Here is a 22,337-nt window from a genome sequence, read left to right on the forward strand (position 1 = left end):
GGGATCTTGCAGAGTTACTCCACCTCAAGAATTGCATTTGGCGAAAGGCTCGGCACACGCATACTCTGGCTGACTGGCTATCATTCAGGCCAATGATAAATCAGTGTACTCAGGCTATGCGGAAGGCCAAAGTTAGTTACTTTAAGAAGCAGTTCTCTCTGTGTCTAACCTCATGAAGACCCCCCCAAGGTGTTTTTGTGTTTTGAGCTTCGAGTTATGAAATCTATGCAGCCAACTCAGTCACTTTTTATATCTACTGTTAAACAGGCCTCCTGGGCCATATACAGCGTTCCTCACTGAGTTCCTATCAGACCTTGTAGTCATTGGCAGATAATATTCACATTTTTTGGTAACTTTAATATTCACATGGAAAAGTCAACAGACCCACTCCAAAAGGCTTTCGGAGCCATCATCGACTCAGTGGGTTTTGTCCAACATGTCTCTGGACCCACTCCCTGTCACAGTCACACTCTGGACCGAGTTCTGTCCCGTGGAATAAATGTTGTGGATCTTAATGTTTTTCCTCATAATCCTGGACTATCGGACCACCATTTTATTACGTTTGCAATCGTAACAAATAATCTGCTCAGACCCCAACCAAGGATCATCAAAAGCTGTGCTATGGTAAGGACCCTCCATGCTCTCTCTTTCTCTCTCTCTCGGAGGACTTGAGCCCTAGGACTATGCCTCAGGACTACCTGGCATGATGACTCCTTGCTGTCCCCATTCCACCTGGCCGTGCTGCTGCTCCAGACCTGAGCCCTAGGACCATGCCCCAGGACTACCTGGCATGATGACTTCTTGCTGTCCCCAGTCCACCTGGCCGTGCTGCTGCTCCAGTTTCAACTGATCTGCATGCGGCTATGGAACCCTGACCTGTTCACCGGACGTTCTACCTGTCCCAGACCTGCTGTTTTCAACTCTCTAGAGACAGCAGGAGTGGTAGAGATACTCTAAATGCTCGGCTATGAAAAGCCAACTGACATTTACTCCTGAAGTGCTGACCTGTGTCACCCTGGACAACCAGTGTGATTATTATTATTTGACCCTGCTGGTCAAATTTGAACATCTTGGCCATGTTCTGTTATAATCTCCACCCGGCACAGCCAGAAGAGGACTGGACACCCCTCATAGCCTGGTTCCTCTCTAGATTTTTCCTAGCCACCGTGCTTCTACACCAGCATTGCTTGCTGTTTGGGGATTTAGGCTGGGTTTCTGTACAGCACTTTTTCACAATAAAAGCGTAATTTCCCAACATACAGTAATTTTACACTAAGAATATAAAAAGATAAATAATATAAATACATTTGCCTTTTTTTTCTCTTTTCTTGAACCTGTTTCTTTAGTGGAGAACAGTGAAACCAGCGCAGGGTTAGGGCAAGACGAGATCCTCTGAAGAAGCAGAATGAAATAATACCAGTCTGATAAATACACTAGATGAGATATTTCCCTTTGACATTTTTAAAAAACATTTTTATTTTACCTTTATTTAACCAGGCAAGTCAGTTAAGAACACATTCTTATTTTCAATGACGGCCTAGGAACAGTGGGTTAACTAACTGCCTGTTCAGGGGCAGAACGACAGATTGTGTACCTCGTCAGCTCGGGGGTTTGAACTCGCAACCTTCCGATTACTAGTCCAACGCTCTAACCACTAGGTTAGCAATGCAGTGCCTTCATAAAAGTGTTCCCACCCTTTGACTTTTTCCCACATTTTTGTTGTTATAGCCTGAATTTAAAATTAATTAGAGATGTGTCACTAGCCTAAACACAATACCCCATAATGTCAAAGTTGAATTGTGTTTTTTAATTAATATTTGTACAAGTTTTCAACTCCTTTGGTATGGCAAGCCTAAAGTTCAGGAGTAAAAATGTGCTTAAGTCACATCAGCTGCATTGGACTCACTCTGTAATTATGATGTTTGATGATTGAATGACTACCTCATCTCTGTACCACACACATACAATTAACTGTAAGGGTCCCTTGGTCGAGCATTTCAACCACAAAGACCAGGGAGATTTTCAAGTGACTCGCAAAGAAAGGGCAACCATTGGTAGATTGGTCAAATTAATAAAAGCAGACATTGAATATCTCTTTGAGCATGGTGAAATTATGAATTACACTTTGGATGGTGTATCAATACACCCAGTCATTACAGAGATACATGTTTCCTTCCCAACTCAGTTGCCGGAGAGGAAGGAAATCGCTCAGTGATTTCACCATGACGCCACTGGCTACTTTAAAACTGTTAGTTGAATGGCTGTGATAGGAGGAAACTGAGGATGAATCAACAACGTAGTTACTCCAATACTAACCTAACTAAAAAGAGTGAAAAGGAGGAAGCCTGTACAGAATAAAAATATTCCTAAACATTCATCCTATCCTGTTTGCAACAAGGCACTAAAGTAATACTGCAAAAAAATGTGGCAAAGCAAGTCACTTTTTGTCCAGAATACAAAGTACATTACCGAGTATCACTCTCCATATTTTCAAATATAGTAGTGTCTACATCATGTTATGGGTATGCTTGTAATCGTTAAACACTGGGGAGTTTTTCAGGATAAAACAAAAAATGTCTCAGGCAAAATCCTAAAGGAAAACCTGGATCTGTCTGCTTTCCAACAGACACTGGGAGAATAATTCACCTTTCAGCAGGACAATAACAAAACACAAGGCCCAATCTAAACTGGAGTTGCTTGTCAAGAAGACAGCGAATGTTCCCGAGTGGCCCGAGTAACAGTTTTGACTTGAATCTGATTTGAAAATCTATGGCAAGACCTGAACATGGCTGTTTAGCACTGATCAACAACCAACTTGACAGAGCGTGAAGAATTTTAAATATAATAATGTGCTCATATTGCACAATCCAGGTGTGGAAATCTCTTAGCGATTTACCCAGAAGTCACAGCTGTAATCCCCGAGCTGAGGTACAAATATGTCGTTCCGCCCCTGTTCCTAGGCCGTCATTGAAAATAAGAATTTGTTCTTAACTGACTTGCCAAGTTAAATAAAAGGTAAAATAAAAAATATACAGCTGTAATAACTTCCAAAAGGAGCTTCTACAAAGTATTGACTAAAGGGGTGTGAATACTTATGTAAATGAGATATTTCAGTATTTCATTTTCAATCAAAATGTGCAAACATTTATAAAAACATGTTTTCACTTTGTCATTATTGGATGGGAAAAAAAAAAGGATATTTCATACATTTTTTGAATAATCATTTTAGTCAATAAGATTCTTGCTACGTAAGCTTAACTTTCTGAACATTCGAGACGTGTAGTCCACTTGTCATTCCAATCTCCTTTGCATTAGCGTAGCCTCATCTGTAGCCTGTCAACTATGTGTCTGTCTATCCCTGTTCTCTCCTCTCTGCACAGACCATACAAACGCTCCACACCGCGTGGCCGCGGCCACCCTAATCTGGTGGTCCCAGCGCGCACGACCCACGTGGAGTTCCAGGTCTCCGGTAGCCTCTGGAACTGCCGATCTGCGGCCAACAAGGCAGAGTTCATCTCAGCCTATGCCTCCCTCCAGTCCCTCGACTTCTTGGCACTGACGGAAACATGGATCACCACAGACAACACTGCTACTCCTACTGCTCTCTCTTCGTCCGCCCACGTGTTCTCGCACACCCCGAGAGCCTCTGGTCAGCGGCGTGGTGGCACCGGGATCCTCATCTCTCCCAAGTGGTCATTCTCTCTTTCTCCCCTTACCCATCTGTCTATCGCCTCCTTTGAATTCCATGCTGTCACAGTTACCAGCCCTTTCAAGCTTAACATCCTTATCATTTATCACCCTCCAGGTTCCCTCGGAGAGTTCATCAATGAGCTTGATGCCTTGATAAGCTCCTTTCCTGAGGACGGCTCACCTCTCACAGTTCTGGGCGACTTTAACCTCCCCACGTCTACCTTTGACTCATTCCTCTCTGCCTCCTTCTTTCCACTCCTCTCCTCTTTTGACCTCACCCTCTCACCTTCCCCCCCTACTCACAAGGCAGGCAATACGCTCAACCTCATCTTTACTAGATGCTGTTCTTCCACTAACCTCATTGCAACTCCGCTCCAAGTCTCCGAACACTACCTTGTATCCTTTTCCTTCTCGCTCTCATCCAACACCTCCCACACTGCCCCTACTCGGATGGTATCGCGCCGTCCCAACCTTCGCTCTCTCTCCCCCGCTACTCTCTCCTCTTCCATCCTATCATCTCTTCCCTCTGCTCAAACCTTCTCCAACCTATCTCCTGATTCTGCCTCCTCAACCCTCCTATCCTCCCTCTCTGCATCCTTTGACTCTCTATGTCCCCTATCCTCCAGGCCGGCTCGGTCCTCCCCTCCCGCTCCGTGGCTCGATGACTCATTGCGAGCTCACAGAACAGGGCTCCGGGCAGCCGAGCGGAAATGGAGGAAAACTCGCCTCCCTGCGGACCTGGCATCCTTTCACTCCCTCCTCTCTACATTTTCCTCCTCTGTCTCTGCTGCTAAAGCCACTTTCTACCACTCTAAATTCCAAGCATCTGCCTCTAACCCTAGGAAGCTCTTTACCACCTTCTCCTCCCTCCTGAATCCCCCCCCCCTCCTCCCTCTCTGCAGATGACTTGGTCAACCATTTTGAAAAGAAGGTCGACGACATCCGATCCTCGTTTGCTAAGTCAAACGACACCGCTGGTTCTGCTCACACTGCCCTACCCTGTGCTCTGACCCCTTTCTCCCCTCTCTCTCCAGATGAAATCTCGCGTCTTGTGACGGCCGGCCGCCCAACAACCTGCCCGCTTGACCCTATCCCCTCCTCTCTTCTCCAGACCATTTCCGGAGACCTTCTCCCTTACCTCACCTCGCTCATCAACTCATCCCTGACCGCTGGCTACGTCCCTTCCGTCTTCAAGAGAGCGAGAGTTGCACCTCTTCTGAAAAAACCTACACTCGATCCCTCCGATTGTCAACAACTACAGACCAGTATCCCTTCTTTCTTTTCTCTCCAAAACTCTTGAACGTGCCGTCCTTGGCCAGCTCTCCCGCTATCTCTCTCTGAATGACCTTCTTGATCCAAATCAGTCAGGTTTCAAGACTAGTCATTCAACTGAGACTGCTCTCCTCTGTATCACGGAGGCGCTCCGCACTGCTAAAGCTAACTCTCTCTCTGCTCTCATCCTTCTAGATCTATTGGCTGCCTTCGATACTGTGAACCAACAGATCCTCCTCTCCACCCTCTCCGAGTTGGGCATCTCCGGCGCGGCCCACGCTTGGATTGCGTCCTACCTGACAGGTCGCTCCTACCAGGTGGCGTGGCGAGAATGTCTCCTCACCACGCGCTCTCACCACTGGTGTCCCCCAGGGCTCTGTTCTAGGCCCTCTCCTATTCTCGCTATACACCAAGTCACTTGGCTCTGTCATAACCTCACATGGTCTCTCCTATCATTGCTATGCAGACGACACACAATTAATCTTCTCCTTTCCCCCTTCTGATGACCAGGTGGCGAATCGCATCTCTGCATGTCTGGCAGACATATCAGTGTGGATGACGGATCAATACCTCAAGCTGAACCTCGGCAAGACGGAGCTGCTCTTCCTCCCGGGGAAGGACTGCCCGTTCCATGATCTCGCCATCACGGTTGACAACTCCATTGTGTCCTCCTCCCAGAGCGCTAAGAACCATGGCGTGATCCTGGACAACACCCTGTCGTTCTCAACTAACATCAAGGCGGTGGCCCGTTCCTGTAGGTTCATGCTCTACAACATCCGCAGAGTACGACCCTGCCTCACACAGGAAGCGGCGCAGGTCCTAATCCAGGCACTTGTCATCTCCCGTCTGGATTACTGCAACTCGCTGTTGGCTGGGCTCCCTGCCTGTGCCATTAAACCCCTACAACTCATCCAGAACGCCGCAGCCCGTCTGGTGTTCAACCTTCCCAAGTTCTCTCACGTCACCCCGCTCCTCCGCTCTCTCCACTGGCTTCCAGTTGAAGCTCGCATCCGCTACAAGACCATGGTGCTTGCCTACGGAGCTGTGAGGGAACGGCACCTCAGTACCTCCAGGCTCTGATCAGGCCCTACACCCAAACAAGGGCACTGCGTTCATCCACTTCTGGCCTGCTCGCCTCCCTACCACTGAGGAAGTACAGCTCCCGCTCAGCCCAGTCAAAACTGTTCGCTGCTCTGGCCCCCCAATGGTGGAACAAACTCCCTCACGATGCCAGGACAGCGGAGTCAATCACCACCTTCTGGAGACACCTGAAACCCCACCTCTTTAAGGAATACCTAGGATAGGATAAGTAATCCCTCTCACCCCCTCCCCCCTTAAGATTTAGATGCACTATTGTAAAGTGACTGTTCCACTGGATGTCATAAGGTGAATGCACCAATTTGTAAGTCGCTCTGGATAAGAGCGTCTGCTAAATGACTTAAATGTAAATGTAATGAATAAGGCTGTAACGTAACAAAATGTGTCAAAATGTGTCAATAGATCAGAAAACGTTCTGAAGGCCCTGTACATCACAGAGTAAGTAGTATACGGAGACGTTGTGTCTACAGTGCTTTCTGAAGGCCCTGTACATCACAGAGTAAGTAGTATACGGAGACGTTGTGTCTACAGTGCTTTCTGAAGGCCCTGTACATCACAGAGTAAGTAGTATACGGAGACGTTTCTGTGCTTTCTGAAGGCCCTGTACATCACAGAGTAAGTAGTATACGGAGACGTTGTGTCTACAGTGCTTTCTGAAGGCCCTGTACATCACAGAGTAAGTAGTATACGGAGACGTTGTGTCTACAGTGCTTTCTGAAGGCCCTGTACATCACAGAGTAAGTAGTATACGGAGACGTTGTGTCTACAGTGCTTTCTGAAGGCCCTGTACATCACAGTGCCGTTGTGTCTACAGTGCTTTCTGAAGGCCCTGTACATCACAGAGTAAGTAGTATACGGAGACGTTGTGTCTACAGTGCTTTCTGAAGGCCCTGTACATCAAGGAGTTAGTAGCATACGGAGACGTTGTTGTGTCTACAGTGCCTTCTGAAAGTATTCAAGTATTTGTATATACAGCGTAGTTTGAAAGAGAGCAGAGTTGAGGACAATAGGAACGTGGACTTGACTTGAGCTTTGAACAACTTTTAAAGAGCAGGACGATTTGCGGGCAGAGTAAAAATACATGTTATCAATATTTATTTCCTGTCAATGTCGGAGTCTACACTATAGCCATACATTTTCATGGAAAGACTAACACAACGTGCTTCTCTGCCCAATAGATACTTTGCATTCAGAAAGTATTCAGACCCCTTGACTTTTCCCTCATTTTGTTACATTACAGCCTTATTCTGAAATGGATTAAATAGTTCTCTCCTCATCAATCTACACACAATACCCCATAATGACATCACAAAACCCCATAATGACATCACAAAACCCCATAATGACATCACAATACCCCATAATGACATCACAACAGGTTTAGACATACCTTATTTACATAAGTATTCAGACCCTTTGCTTTGAGCTCAGGTGCATCTTGTTTCCATTGATCATCCTTGAGATGTTTCTACAACTTGATTGGAGTCCACCTGTGGTAAATTCAATTGATTGGAGATGATTTGGAAAGGCACACACCTGTCTATATAAGGTCCCACAGTTGACAGTGCATGTCAGAGCAAAAGCAAGCCATGAGGTCGAAGGAATTGTCCGTAGAGCTCAGAGACAGGATTGTGTCAAGGCACAGATCTGGGTAAGGGTACCAAACATTTATGCAGCATTGAACATAGTGGCCTCCATCATTCTTACATGGAAGAAGTTTGGAACCACCAAGACTCTTCCTAGAGCTGGCCGCCTGGCCAAACTGAGCGATCAGGGGAGAAGGGCCTTGGTCAGGGAGGTGACCAAGAACCCGATGGTCAGTCTGACAGAGCTCCAGAGTTCCTCTGTGAAGATTAGAGAACCTTCCAGGACATCTCTGCAGCACTCCACCAATCAGCAATCAGCAACCACAAATCCTTTATGGTCGAGTAGCCAGACGGAAGCCACTCCTCAGTAAAAAGCACATGACAGCCCGCTTGGAGTTGGCCAAAAGGCACCTAAAGGACTCTCAGACCATGAGAAACAAGATTCTCTGGTCTGATGAAATCAAGATTGAAGTCTTCAGCCTGAATGCCAAGTGTCACGTGGAGGAAACCTGGCACCGTCCTTACGGTGAAGCATGGTGGTGGCAGCAGCAACACCCATAAGCACACAGCCAAGACAATGCAGGAATGGCTTCGGGACAAGTCTCTGAATGTCTTGAGAGGACCTAAGAGATGAATGGGAGAAAGCCCCAAATACAGGTGTGCCAAGCTTGTAGCATCATACCCAAGAAGACTCTACGCTTCTTTTTAAGAATCGAGGCTGTAATCGCTACCAAAGGTGTTTCAACAAAGTACTGAGTAAAGGGTCTGAATATTTACATAAATGTGAGTTTATTTGTAATACATTTGCAAAAAAAAGTAAAAAATACATGTTTTTTTTCTTTGTCATTACGGGATATTGTATGTGAATTGATGAGGGGAATAAAAACAATTCCATCCATTTTAGAATAGGTCTAATGTAACAAAATGTGGACAATGAATGAATGGATCTGAAAGAACTGTATATACACCGTCTACCAGGGGGGTCTCAGTCCACAGGGGGCCGAGTGTCTGCTGATATTCACTCCCGCCTTAAAGCAGGGCTGTCGCATAGAAACGCTAATAGACCTACAGTTCCTTGACTGTGTCCAGCTCACTATTAAATCACTGAAATTAAAGCTGGACAGTCAGGGAGTATCACAAATTCCAGAAACGATGGTTAGAGGAATATCTTTTTGCGAATTTTGACAGCGAGGAAATCTACTTCCAGTACGGCCCCTGAGGGGGGAAATTATTTTTAAAATATTTTTTTCCTCCCCCAGACAAGTAGTTTAGAAAGTGGTGCTCATCCATTTCATATGACATGTTACGTCCTTCGATGAGGGCGAGTTACCCAAAAGCTTTGTACCGTCTGTCGACGCCGAGATCATCATTCGCACGTTGCCGTCAAACGACGTAATATTAGTGCTACCAAACTTCCAGGAAACTCACCCGCCGTTAGTTAAATGTACTTTTGATCAAATGTAACTCTTAAAAAATATTAGATTCACCATCTATGTAACACTGTAACACAGCTCTCAGGTCCGTTTGAAGTCATATTATGTCAAAAAAAAAAATCAATGGGTGTATATCATTATTTAAGTCAGAAAATAAATTGACCAAATCACAGATTGTCCCTTTTAATATCCACTGGCCTACAAGGCTAAACTGATCAGAAGTTAGCTGTGTCTCTCATTTGGCCTTGGGGGGGGGGTACTGCTGGCTTCCAGATCACTTTTTGACACATGCACTTAACCGTCCGCTGCAGAAAATGGACTTCTGTATTTCTGGTGGCCATTCCATTTAGAAAGAGCACAACGAACATGGGACAATTTATAATGTCAATGGTTTACCAACCGAACGTTAAGATTCCAGTAGGAATGAAAGCTGTAGACTGCAGGATACATTGAACAGTCGGGAGCAGTCTTGTCCAAACCAGAACAGTCCAATCCACAGATGAGTAGTCAACTGACTGTTCTTTGGCAGGGTGATAAACTACATCTCTCCCTCTCTTCCAGCAGTGTTAGTAAGAGGCCACTGATGGGCTACCAATGCATTGCACAAGGAAATGGGTTCAGGGCAGCACACGATGAGTCAGTATGAGAACCATAGAAATGGTATCACTTCTATTCTAGAACAGACTTCTATTCTAGAACAGACTTCTATTCTAGAACAGACTTCTATTCTAGAACGTTCTAGAACAGACTTCTATTCTATGTCTCTGATGAGAACAGATACCATATATACAGTACAGCAGGATTGAGGTATGTGGGTCTGGGCTCAGAGAGGAGGAGTGGGGGGACGGTTTGACCAGGGCCCCAGGGCCAGTGGCACCATATCGGGGTGGAGGTCCAGAGAAAAACAGCCATTTATTACCATCCACTCAACTTTTTCACTCCGATGAGGACAAGACAGGGTACAGTTCACTGGGACCGTGGAGGGGCTGAGAACAAGGGGAAGGAGGGTACAGTTCACTGGGACTGTGGAGCGGCTGAGAACAAGGGGAAGGAGGGTACAGTTCACTGGGACCGTGGAGGGGCTGAGAACAAGGGGAAGGAGGGTACAGTTCACTGGGACCGTGGAGGAGCTGAGAACAAGGGGAAGGAGGGTACAGTTCACTGAGACCGTGGAGGGGCTGAGAACAAGGGGAAGGAGGGTACAGTTCACTGGGACCGTGGAGGAGTTGAGAACAAGGGGAAGGAGGGTACAGTTCACTGGGACCGTGGAGGAGCTGAGAACAAAAGGAAGGAGGGTGGCTGGAGTTTGATAGCTTCATTTGGTCATCTTCACATTCCTTGAACCACAAACAATCTCTCACACACACCCCCTATCCTCTCTTGGCTATTACCCTTCCCTCTCCACTCCTTCCTCCCAGTCACTGTCCAGTAGTAACCACCTCTTCAGTCATCGTCCGGGACCTCTGTCTTGATGTTGCTGGGCACCCCTCCAGTCCGGGACAGAGCCAGGATGGTATGGTTGACTGCAGCCATCTCCACAGCCAGAGAGATGGGGTCCTGGTGGTCAGTACCATCGTCCTGGAAGAAAGGGGGGAACAGAGAGAAACATAGAAAGTAACACATTTATATATAATTTAATTTTAGTTAGGAGGTCTGAGAGGGTACTGGTTTTTTCACCCCCCCCTCCTGCTGGTTTTCATAGCGCTCCCACTGGCTTCTTGTCTGACTCACGCAAGAACTGTGGCCCCCAAAACCCGACCGCAGGCTCACAATGTTATTTTACATGTACGTTACTCGACTCCCTTAGCAGCCCCAGTCAGTCCGAGCAATTTTGCCACCCTGAGCAAATTCAAAATTTGTCCAATTTTCTTTATGCCAGAGATTGACGTGGTATTATCAACCAATACGTTATATGTACACTACATGACCAAAAGTATGTGGACACTTGCTCTTCGAAAATCTCATTAGAAAAATCATGGGCATGAATATAGAGTTGATCCCCCCTTTGCAGCTATGACAGCCTCCACTCTTCTGGGAAGGCTTTCCACTAGATGTTGGAACATTGCTGCTATAACAGCCTCCACTCTTCTGGGAAGGCTTTCCACTAGATGTTGGAACATTGCTGCTATAACAGCCTCCACTCTTCTGGGAAGGCTTTCCACTAGATGTTGGAACATTGCTGCTATAACAGCCTGCACTCTTCTGGGAAGGTTTTCCACTAGATGTTGGAACCTCCACTCTTCTGGGAAGGCTTTCCACTAGATGTTGGAACATTGCTGCTATAACAGCCTCCACTCTTCTGGGAAGGCTTTCCACTAGATGTTGGAACATTGCTGCTATAACAGCCTCCACTCTTCTGGGAAGGCTTTCCACTAGATGATGGAACATTGAGGGGACTTGCTTCCATTCAGCCACGAGCGCATTAGTGAGGTCGGGCACTGATGTTGGGCGATTAGGCCTGGCTCAGTCAGCGTTCCAATTGATCCCAAAGATGTTAGATGGAGTTGAGGTCAAGTTCTTGATTAGTGTAGTGTTAGCTAGCTACATAGCTGTCTTTGCTGTCTTCGTATCCAAGATAATTGTGTAGTTTAGAGTGTGTTGTCTTAGAGTGATTATCTTAATTTACCAAGGTTAGCTAGCCAGCTATTTGTCCCAAAGACTCTGCTTAGCCATAGGAATAGAACTTGACTCAACAACCCGGTCGCAAGGTAGTATCTTTTCCATTACAACCAGCTACATAGCCGTCTTTGTAATGGTAGTCTAGAGCGATTTTCTAGGTTAGCTTTTGTAATAACCAACACTGCTAGCTAGCCAGCTAGCCCCCGAATAGCAGCACTGAAGAAACTATTACACTCAACGGAACGACTTGATTAGTGTAGTGTCAACAACGCAGCCACTGCCAGCTAGCCTACAAAGTAAACAACGCAGCCACTGCCAGCTAGCCTACTTCAGCAGTACTGTATTATTTTAATCATTTTAGTCAATAAGATTCTTGCTACGTAAGCTTAACTTTCTGAACATTCGAGACGTGTAGTCCACTTGTCATTCCAATCTCCTTTGCATGTGTAGCCCCATGTCAACTATGTGTCTGTCTAGTTCTCCAGACCATACAAACGCTCCACACCCCGCTAATCTGGTGGTCCCTGCGCGCACGACCCACGTGGAGTTCCAGGTCTCCGGTAGCCTTGCCGATCTGGGTTCATCTTAAAAACCAGAGGACTGACGGAAACATGGATCACCATTTCCTACTGCTCTCTCTTCGTCCGCCCACGTGTTCTCGCACACCCCGTTCTGGTCAGCGGGGTGGTGGCACCGGGATCCTCATCTCTCCCAAGTGGTCATTCTCTCTTTCTCCCTTACCCATCTGTCTTCGCCTCCTTTGAATTCCATGCTGTCACAGTTACCAGCCCTTTCAAGCTTAACATCCTTATGATTTATCGCCCTCCAAAGTTCCAGAGGATGCCTTGATAAGCACCTTTCCTGAGGACGGCTTTATTCTGGGCGACTTTAACCTCCCCACGTCTACCTTTGACTCATTCCTCTCTGCCTCCTTCTTTCCACTCCTCTCCTCTTTTGACCTCACCCTCTCACCCTCCCCCCTACTCACAAGGCAGGCAATACGCTCGACCTCATCTTTACTAGATGCTGTTCTTCCACTAACCTCATTGCAACTCCCTCCAAGTCTCCGACCACTACCTTGTATCCTTTTCCCTCTCGCTCTCATCCAACACCTCCCACACTGCCCCTACTCGGATGGTATCGCGCCGTCCCAACCTTCGCTCTCTCTCCCCCGCTACGTTCTCCAACCTATCTCCTGATTCTGCCTGAGCTGTCCCCTATCCTCCAGGCCGGCTCGGTCCTCCCCTCCCGCTCGGTGGCTCGTGTGGCCCTGGCATCCTTTCACTCCCTCCTCTCTACATTTTCCTCCTATGTCTCTGCTGCTAAAGCCACTTTCTACCACTCTAAATTCCAAGCTGAATCCTCCTCCCCCCCTCCTCCTCTCTGCAGATGACTTTGTCAACCATTTTGAAAAGAAGGTCGTTGTTGATCCTAGATGTTTCCACTTCACAATGACAGAACTTACAGTTGACACGGGGCAGCTCTAGCAGGGCAGAAATTTAACAAACTGACTTGTTGGAAAGGTGGCATCCTATTTGTATCACGGAGGCGCTCCGCACTGCTAAAGCTAACTCTTCTCCTCTGACGGTTCTTTCTTTTTCTCTCCAAAACTCTTGGTTTCAGTCACTTTGAAAGTCACGGAGCTCTTCAGTAAGGCCATTCTACTGCCAATACCCCATAATTACGAAGCAATTTTTTTATATATAAAACAAAGTACTGAGTAAAGGGTCTGAATACTTGTTAGTTATATATATATATATATAAAATAACAAGTATTCAGACTTACATTTTGGGGGGAAGATGGCATTTTAGTTGTTTTTCAGTAAGGTCATTCTACTGCCATGTTTGTCTACGGAGATGTCTGTGTGCTCGATTTTATACGGGTGTGGCTGAAATAGTATAAAATAGCCGAAATAGCTGAAATAACCGAATCAACTCGTTTGAAGGTGTCCACGTACTTTTGTATATACAGTGTAGTTTGAAAGGGAGCAGAGTTGGGGACAATAGGAACTTGGACACATGACTTGAGCTTTGAACAACTTTTAAAGAGACGATTTGTGGGCAGAGTAAAATACATGTTATCAATATTTATTTCCTGTCAATGTCAGAGTCTAAACTATAGCCATACATTTTCATGGAAAGACCAACACAACGTGCTTCTCTGCCCAAAACATACCAGGTATTATTCAAACCTAATAGATACATCACATTCAGGAAGTATTCAGACCTAGACTTGTTCCCTCATTGTTTTTTACATCACAGCCTTATTCTATATATATATATATATATATATATATAACTAACAAGTATTCAGACCCTTTACTCAATACTATATATATATATATATATAACTAACAAGTATTCAGACTTACATTTGGGGGAAGATGGAATTTTATTTTTTATTTTTATACTCTTGATGAAGTACAGCGTTACCGTAATGCTGTACTTAATAATAATAATCTAATAATAATCTACAGTAATGTGGATCTGAAGACCGAAACGCATCAATAATCACATATTCATCGAATAATATGACAGAATACTAAATATTTGAGCATAAAAAACTAAAAATGTGCTTTTTATATTGGTGTACTTTGAAAAAATATATATTAATATTAGTTTAAAACTAATTATAAACAGGCCACATGTTACGGTAATCAGAACGGATTCAAATGGAAATATACAGTGACTATACAAAACATTAGGACCACGTGCTCCATGACCGACTAACCAGGGAAAATATTAATATATCAATATTTCTAATATCAATATTAGAAAAAGGTGTTTTTAATGTTTGATATAGTCAGTGTAATCAAAACGTTATTTTACGATGTAATAACTTGTGTATCTTACGGTGTTATGGTAAAATCTCATTTTGGAAAATGTGCAGAAATAAATTCAAATCTGAACCGGTAAGAAGATTACATTTAAAACAGACAATAATTAGATGGTGTTTTTTATCTACTACAAAAACAAAAATTAACCAAGAGTAATACCAAGATTGTGAGAATCACCCATTCTGGTCCGTTTCCAACAGTTTGAAAAGGCCTGTTCACTTTGTTCACATGTTGGAAAGAGGCCTACCTTATGTCTCAGAATTAGTCTTCAATTCATACTATAAATTGTGTTTTATGCGTATTGCACGTTTATAAAACACAAACTAGACAGCTAGTATAACAGTGTTTGTTTGGCTAGAATACCGCTACATCGTACCATAATGCTGAGGGCGACAAACCGTTTTCCACAATCAATGTTCATTGATACTCAGTTGTGTCTGTTCTGTACACAACTTGAGGAGTTGAGACATAAAAAAAGAGGTTATCACAGTAAAATAACATCTCTGTCGTCTTTGTTGTTGTGAGTAGAATGTGGAGGGGCTGTGTGTGTGTATGTGTGTGTATAAACCGAAAGCAAGAGGTTCCACTCTTCGCCAAAATCTGTGGGTTTCTATAGCTTATTATGGACCTAAGCTTGGTCGCCTGTTTTCCCGACTTTGGGGACAACGACTCCCATTGTTTAGGGCAGAGACATGGGCATCTCGTCATTATATACAGATCTCTGGTGTGAAATGAAAGGTGTACACAGCACAGAGGAGCGAAGAACACCAGGCCAATAAGACAACAGAATATGCGGACATAAACAATCATTTTAAAAAACAATTACAAAAATGTACTTGATTCCTGCGATACGATATTCCAAATCTCTGAGAAAAAAAATATACACTCAAATTAATCTGAGATCGCCCAGCCCTACGAGGTAGGCTAGTGAACATGAACCAAACTGTGACTAGGACCTCCGCTTTTAATTCACTGGATGACAACAAAATCAGCGAGACTAAACAAATATTTTCATCCCGAAGTGGTCTGCCTAACTGCCCACTCCCAACCGTAGCATGAAAAATGCCAACCTCGCCACAATGATATCCGTCAGGGCCTGTGGGTCCGCCAGACATCTCACAAGAATGCAGCCCTCTCTCGTCTGAATCAATTTTTTGTTGTCAGAAACGTACTAAATAAAATACAGTTTGATTTGGTTCTGGCTCCATACCTGTGTGGGTGAAGTGGGCTCCAGCCTGTAGAAGCCAAAGGGTCTGGCCATGGGTCTCTTGTCGAAGTAGGGCAGGTCACAGGCCTGTTCTGTGTCGTCGCCTCCATCGATGTCGTCGCTGTTGGAATGTCCTCCAGGACTCTGGACGTCTATCCAATGGTTCTCCAGGATCGTGGCTTCTTGAGAAAAAAAACAGAGGACCGGTTATTATGACACAAATACATTCCATCCCCTCGCAATAGGTCAACGGGTGAGGAGGACAAAAGGCAAAAGGAGCATCCTGTTTCTGCATAGATCTCCATTATTTTGTGACGAGGCATAGGAACAGGCTTTACGTTCCGGCGTAAACCGCCTTCGTCAGAGCCTTATGACCTTAGCGACTCCCCACAACTTCCTAAGTGTTAGTGTCTGTGACCTCCAGCCAGGTGAAAGGTCATGACACCCAGTGGCATAGGAACAGGCTTTACGTTCCGGCGTAAACCGCCTTCGTCAGAGCCTTATGACCTAGTCTGACCTAGTCAACTCCCCACAACTTCCTAAGTGTTAGTGTCTGTGAACTCCAGCCAGGTGAAAGGTCATGACACCCAGTGGATGGTTATGTCACTACATGAACATTCTCATCACAGTTGGAATCTAGAATTCTCAAGGGAACGCCACAGCTGTATACACAGGAAAAATCTGTCAATTAAACTCATTTTATAATGCCCTTTTTTTTAACATCAGCAGTTGACAGATACCCAACCTAAACCCCAAACAGCAAGCGATGCAGAGGCTGAAACACAGGGAGCAGGAAAAACTTCCTAGATGGAAGAAACCTAGAGAGGAACCAGGCACCAAGGGCTGGCCAGTCCTCTACCGGCTGTACAGGGTAGACCAGAGGAACCAGGCTCTGAGGGGTGACCAGTTCTCTACTGGCTGTACAGGGTAGACCAGAGGAACCAGGCTCTGAGGACTGGCTAGTCCTCTACTGGCTGTACAGGGTAGACCAGAGGAACCAGGCTCTGAGGGGTGACCAGTTCTCTACTGGCTGTACAGGGTAGACCAGAGGAACCAGGCTCTGAGGGGTGACCAGTCCTCTACTGGCTGTACAGGGTAGACCAGAGGAACCAGGCTCTGAGGGGTGACCAGTTCTCCACTGGCTGTACAGGGTAGACCAGAGTAACCAGGCTCTGAGGGGTGACCAGTCCTCTTCTGGCTGTACAGGGTAGACCAGAGGAACCAGGCTCTGAGGGGTGACCAGTTCTCCACTGGCTGTACAGGGTAGACCAGAGGAACCAGGCTCTGAGGGGTGACCAGTCCTCTACTGGCTGTACAGGGTAGACCAGAGTAACCAGGCTCTGAGGGGTGACCAGTTCTCTACTGGCTGTACAGGGTAGACCAGAGGAACCAGGCTCTGAGGACTGGCTAGTCCTCTACTGGCTGTACAGGGTAGACCAGAGGAACCAGGCTCTGAGGGGTGACCAGTTCTCTACTGGCTGTACAGGGTAGACCAGAGGAACCAGGCTCTGAGGGGTGACCAGTCCTCTACTGGCTGTACAGGGTAGACCAGAGGAACCAGGCTCTGAGGGGTGATCAGTTCTCCACTGGCTGTACAGGGTAGACCAGAGTAACCAGGCTCTGAGGGGTGACCAGTCCTCTTCTGGCTGTACAGGGTAGACCAGAGAAACCAGGGTCTGAGGGGTGACCAGTCCTCTTCTGGCTGTACAGGGTAGACCAGAGAAACCAGGGTCTGAGGACTGGTCAGTCCTCTTCTGGCTGTACAGGGTAGACCAGAGTAACCAGGCTCTGGGGGGTGACCAGTCCTCTACTGGCTGTACAGGGTAGACCAGAGGAACCAGGCTCTGAGGGGTGACCAGTCCTCTTCTGGCTGTACAGGGTAGACCAGAGTAACCAGGCTCTGAGGGGTGGCCAGTCCTCTTCTGGCTGTACAGGGTAGACCAGAGGAACCAGGCACCAAGGACTGGCCAGTCCTCTTCTGGCTGTACAGGGTAGACCAGAGGAACCAGGCACCAAGGACTGGCCAGTCCTCTTCTGGCTGTACAGGGTAGACCAGAGAAACCAGGGTCTGAGGGGTGACCAGTCCTCTACTGGGTAGACCAGAGGAACCAGGCTCTGAGGGGTGACCAGTCCTCTACTGGGTAGACCAGAGAAACCAGGGTCTGAGGGGTGACCAGGATAGACAGATTTCTACGGGGGAGAAAGGGGTCGTAGGACTATCCATCTAAATACTGAGAGACATGCAGCCAGACTAACAGAAGAAATGGATGGCAGTGAAACAAATTGATGTCCTGCTGAAATCCTTCATTATAACAGACCCAAGGTCGCCCCCCCCCAGAGAAACCCAGCCCACGTAACTAAAATGTGACAGAGAAACCCAGCCCACGTAACCAACGGTGACAGAGAAACCCAGCCCACGTAACCAATGACGACAGAGAAACCCAGCCCACGTAACCAACGGCGACAGAGAAACCCAGCCCACGTAACCAACGGCGACAGAGAAACCCAGCCCACGTAACCAACGGCGACAGAGAAACTCAGCCCACGTAACCAACGGCGACAGAGAAACCCAGCCCACGTAACCAACGACGACAGAGAAACCCAGCCCACGTAACCAACGACGACAGAGAAACCCAGCCCGCGTAACCAACGGCGACAGAGAAACCCAGCCCACGTAACCAACGACGACAGAGAAACCCAGCCCACTTAACCAACGGCGACAGAGAAACTCAGCCCAAGTTACCAATATTAGCTCGTCTCTTGATCTCCTTGCGTCGGTTGGCAAACCAGTTGTAGACTTTAAGAGAGCTGACTCTCTCCAGGTCCGATAGCTTCTTCCCTGAAATAAAATAACATTCAGGAGGTTAGATCATTCCAGATTATTCCAAACAGTAAATTATATTCCAAAGGGCAAAGTACACTGAAAAAATACATGCAACATGTTAAGTGTTGGTCTCATGTTTCATGAGCTGAAATATAAATAGATCCCAGAAATGCTCCATATGCACAAAAATCTTATTTCTCTGAAATGTTGCCCACTCATTTGTTTACAATGAGAAGCTTGTATGTCAGGTGTATGGCGTGGTGCTGACTGATGTCAACGTTGTGGTGGAGGTGGGATTATGGTATGGGCAGGCATAAGTTACGGACAACGAGCACAATTGCATTTCATCGATTGCAATTTGAATGCACAGAGATGCCGTGACGAGATCCTGAGGCCCATCGTCATGCCATTCATCCACCAACAGGTTTCAGCATGATAATGTATGGCCCCATGTAGCAAGGATCTCCACACACAGCTGGGCAGGACAACCACTACACTACAGTCACAGGAAGCTGGTAGCTGGGAAGGACAACCACTACACTACAGTCACAGGTAGCTGGGCAGGACAACCACTACACTACAGTCACAGGAAGCTGGAAGCTGGGCAGGACAACCACTACACTACAGTCACAGGTAGCTGGGCAGGACAACCACTACACTACAGTCACAGGAAGCTGGTAGCTGGGAAGGACAACCACTACACTACAGTCACAGGTAGCTGGGCAGGACAACCACTACACTACAGTCACAGGTAGCTGGGCAGGACAACTACTACGCTACAGTCACAGGTAGCTGGGCAGGACAACTACTACACTACAGTCACAGGTAGCTGGGCAGGACAACTACTACACTACAGTCACAGGTAGCTGGGCAGGACAACCACTACACTACAGTCACAGGTAGCTGGGCAGGACAACTACTACACTACAGTCACAGGTAGCAGGGCAAGAAAACCACTACGCTACAGTCACAGATAGCTGGGAAGGACAACCACAGGTAGCTGGGCAGAACAACCACAGGTAGCTGGGCAGGACAACCACAGGTAGCTGGGCAGGACACCGACTACACTACAGTCACAGGTAGCTGGGCAGAACAACCACTACAGTCACAGGAAGCTGGGCAGGACACCCACTACACTACAGTCACAGTAAGTAGTTAAGCATCTATCAGCTAAATCAGGTCTAGTAACAAAGGCCAGAACAACAGTAAGGTGGACAGAATACCTGGTTTCTGGATGACCGCGTTGCAGGCGTTAGAGATCTCCTCTCTCTTAGCTTCGTCAGGGTACTGGTTGTCATTGAAGTAGCTGAGGAGAAGAGGTGGCCATCTCAAAACACAGATATAGCCGGTGTCCCAAATATCACCCTATTCTCTATGTAGTGCACTACTTTAGAGCAGAGCCCACTCCTCCCTATCCACTCAGTCATCTATGCGCTCTCTCCCTCGCCTCATCACAGCCAGACACTCCGGGTAAAGATGCTCTCCTCTCACCCCCTCTGCTCGCTCCTCACCTCTCCATCACAGCCAGACATTCTTTCCTCCAGGTAAAACGACTTCCTCTGCGTAGCCGGAAGATTCCTGGGGCGGTACTTATATGGGGTGTGGTCTGTCTCCACTCCATTTCCTCCATGGCCATGGGGGCGGGTCGCATGTTTAGAGTGGCACCTGGAGGAGCCAATAGCGGGAAAGCATTAACTTACAACGCGTCTTGTTTTTCACTAGACACCAAATGAAACCAAAAGAGGTACTATCTGAACCTCCATCCAAATAAAAAAACAATTGTTTTTGTCCCCAAAGCAGAATGTTTTAAAACCTTTTGCTCGAATGAATAGGACCCAGCATCAGAGTGGTATTACTGAGACTGTCAGAGTGGTATTACTGAGACTGTCAGAGTGGTATTACTGAGACTGTCAGAGTGGTATTACTGAGACTGTCAGAGCATCAGAGTGATATTACTGAGACTGTCAGAGCATCAGAGTGGTATTACTGAGACTGTCAGAATGGTATTACTGAGACTGTCAGAATGGTATTACTGAGACTGTCAGAGTGGTATTACTGAGACTGTCAGAGTGGTATTACTGAGACTGTCAGAGTGGTATTACTGAGACTGTCAGAGTGGTATTACTGAGACTGTCAGAGCATCAGAGCGATATTACTGAGACTGTCAGAGTGGTATTACTGAGACTGTCAGAGTGGTATTACTGAGACTGTCAGAGCATCAGAGTGGTATTACTGAGACTGTCAGAGTGGTATTACTGAGACTGTCAGAGTGGTATTACTGAGACTGTCAGAGCGGTATTACTGAGACTGTCAGAGTGGTATTACTGAGACTGTCAGAGCGGTATTACTGAGACTGTCAGAGCGGTATTACTGAGACTGTCAGAGCATCAGAGTGGTATTACTGAGACTGTCAGAGTGGTATTACTGAGACTGTCAGAGCGGTATTACTGAGACTGTCAGAGTGGTATTACTGAGACTGTCAGAGCGGTATTACTGAGACTGTCAGAGCGGTATTACTGAGACTGTCAGAGCGGTATTACTGAGACTGTCAGAGCGGTATTACTGAGACTGTCAGAGCATCAGAGCGGTATTACTGAGACTGTCAGAGCGGTATTACTGAGACTGTCAGAGTGGTATTACTGAGACTGTCAGAGCGGTATTACTGAGACTGTCAGAGCGGTATTACTGAGACTGTCAGAGTATCAGAGCGGTATTACTGAGACTGTCAGTAAGCATCAGAGTGATATTACTGAGACTGTCAGAGTGGTATTACTGAGACTGTCAGAGCGGTATTACTGAGACTGTCAGAGCGGTATTACTGAGACTGTCAGAGCGGTACTACTGAGACTGTCAGAGTATCAGAGCGATATTACTGAGACTGTCAGAGTGGTATTACTGAGACTGTCAGAGCATCAGGGCGATATTACTGAGACTGTCAGAGTGGTATTACTGAGACTGTCAGAGTGGTATTACTGAGACTGTCAGAGCATCAGAGTGGTATTACTGAGACTGTCAGAGTGGTATTACTGAGACTGTCAGAGTGGTATTACTGAGACTGTCAGAGCGGTATTACTGAGACTGTCAGAGCGGTATTACTGAGACTGTCAGAGCGGTATTACTGAGACTGTCAGAGCGGTATTACTGAGACTGTCAGAGCATCAGAGTGGTATTACTGAGACTGTCAGAGTGGTATTACTGAGACTGTCAGAGCGGTATTACTGAGACTGTCAGAGTGGTATTACTGAGACTGTCAGAGCGGTATTACTGACTGTCAGAGTGGTATTACTGAGACTGTCAGAGCGGTATTACTGAGACTGTCAGAGTGGTATTACTGAGACTGTCAGAGCATCAGAGCGGTATTACTGAGACTGTCAGAGCGGTATTACTGAGACTGTCAGAGTGGTATTACTGAGACTGTCAGAGCGGTATTACTGAGACTGTCAGAGCGGTATTACTGAGACTGTCAGAGTATCAGAGCGGTATTACTGAGACTGTCATTAAGCATCAGAGTGATATTACTGAGACTGTCAGAGTGGTATTACTGAGACTGTCAGAGCGGTATTACTGAGACTGTCAGAGCGGTATTACTGAGACTGTCAGAGTATCAGAGCGGTATTACTGAGACTGTCATTAAGCATCAGAGTGATATTACTGAGACTGTCAGAGTGGTATTACTGAGACTGTCAGAGTGATATTACTGAGACTGTCAGAGAATTAGAGTGGTATTACTGAGACTGTCAGAGTGATATTACTGAGACTGTCAGAGAATTA

At 46.4% G+C, this 22,337-nt stretch overlaps 1 protein-coding gene across 1 annotated transcript in view; it reads right to left on the minus strand.

The window, feature by feature from the left end:
- Nucleotides 1-8,368: 8,368 nt before the first annotated feature.
- LOC123991486 (homeobox-containing protein 1-like) overlaps nt 8,369-22,337 on the minus strand; it is a 25,695-nt gene continuing 11,726 nt past the window's right edge. The window contains exons 5-9 of the mRNA XM_046293103.1: nt 20,078-20,231; nt 19,790-19,872; nt 18,486-18,581; nt 15,746-15,924; nt 8,369-10,657 (exon numbers count right to left, since the gene is read on the minus strand). Of these exons, the coding sequence (XP_046149059.1) occupies nt 10,523-10,657; nt 15,746-15,924; nt 18,486-18,581; nt 19,790-19,872; nt 20,078-20,231 (647 nt within the window). The 3' untranslated portion in view covers nt 8,369-10,522. The remainder of the gene's footprint in view (nt 10,658-15,745; nt 15,925-18,485; nt 18,582-19,789; nt 19,873-20,077; nt 20,232-22,337) is intronic.

This window comes from Oncorhynchus gorbuscha, linkage group LG12 (assembly GCF_021184085.1).
Source record: "Oncorhynchus gorbuscha isolate QuinsamMale2020 ecotype Even-year linkage group LG12, OgorEven_v1.0, whole genome shotgun sequence".
Lineage (NCBI taxonomy): Eukaryota > Metazoa > Chordata > Actinopteri > Salmoniformes > Salmonidae > Oncorhynchus > Oncorhynchus gorbuscha.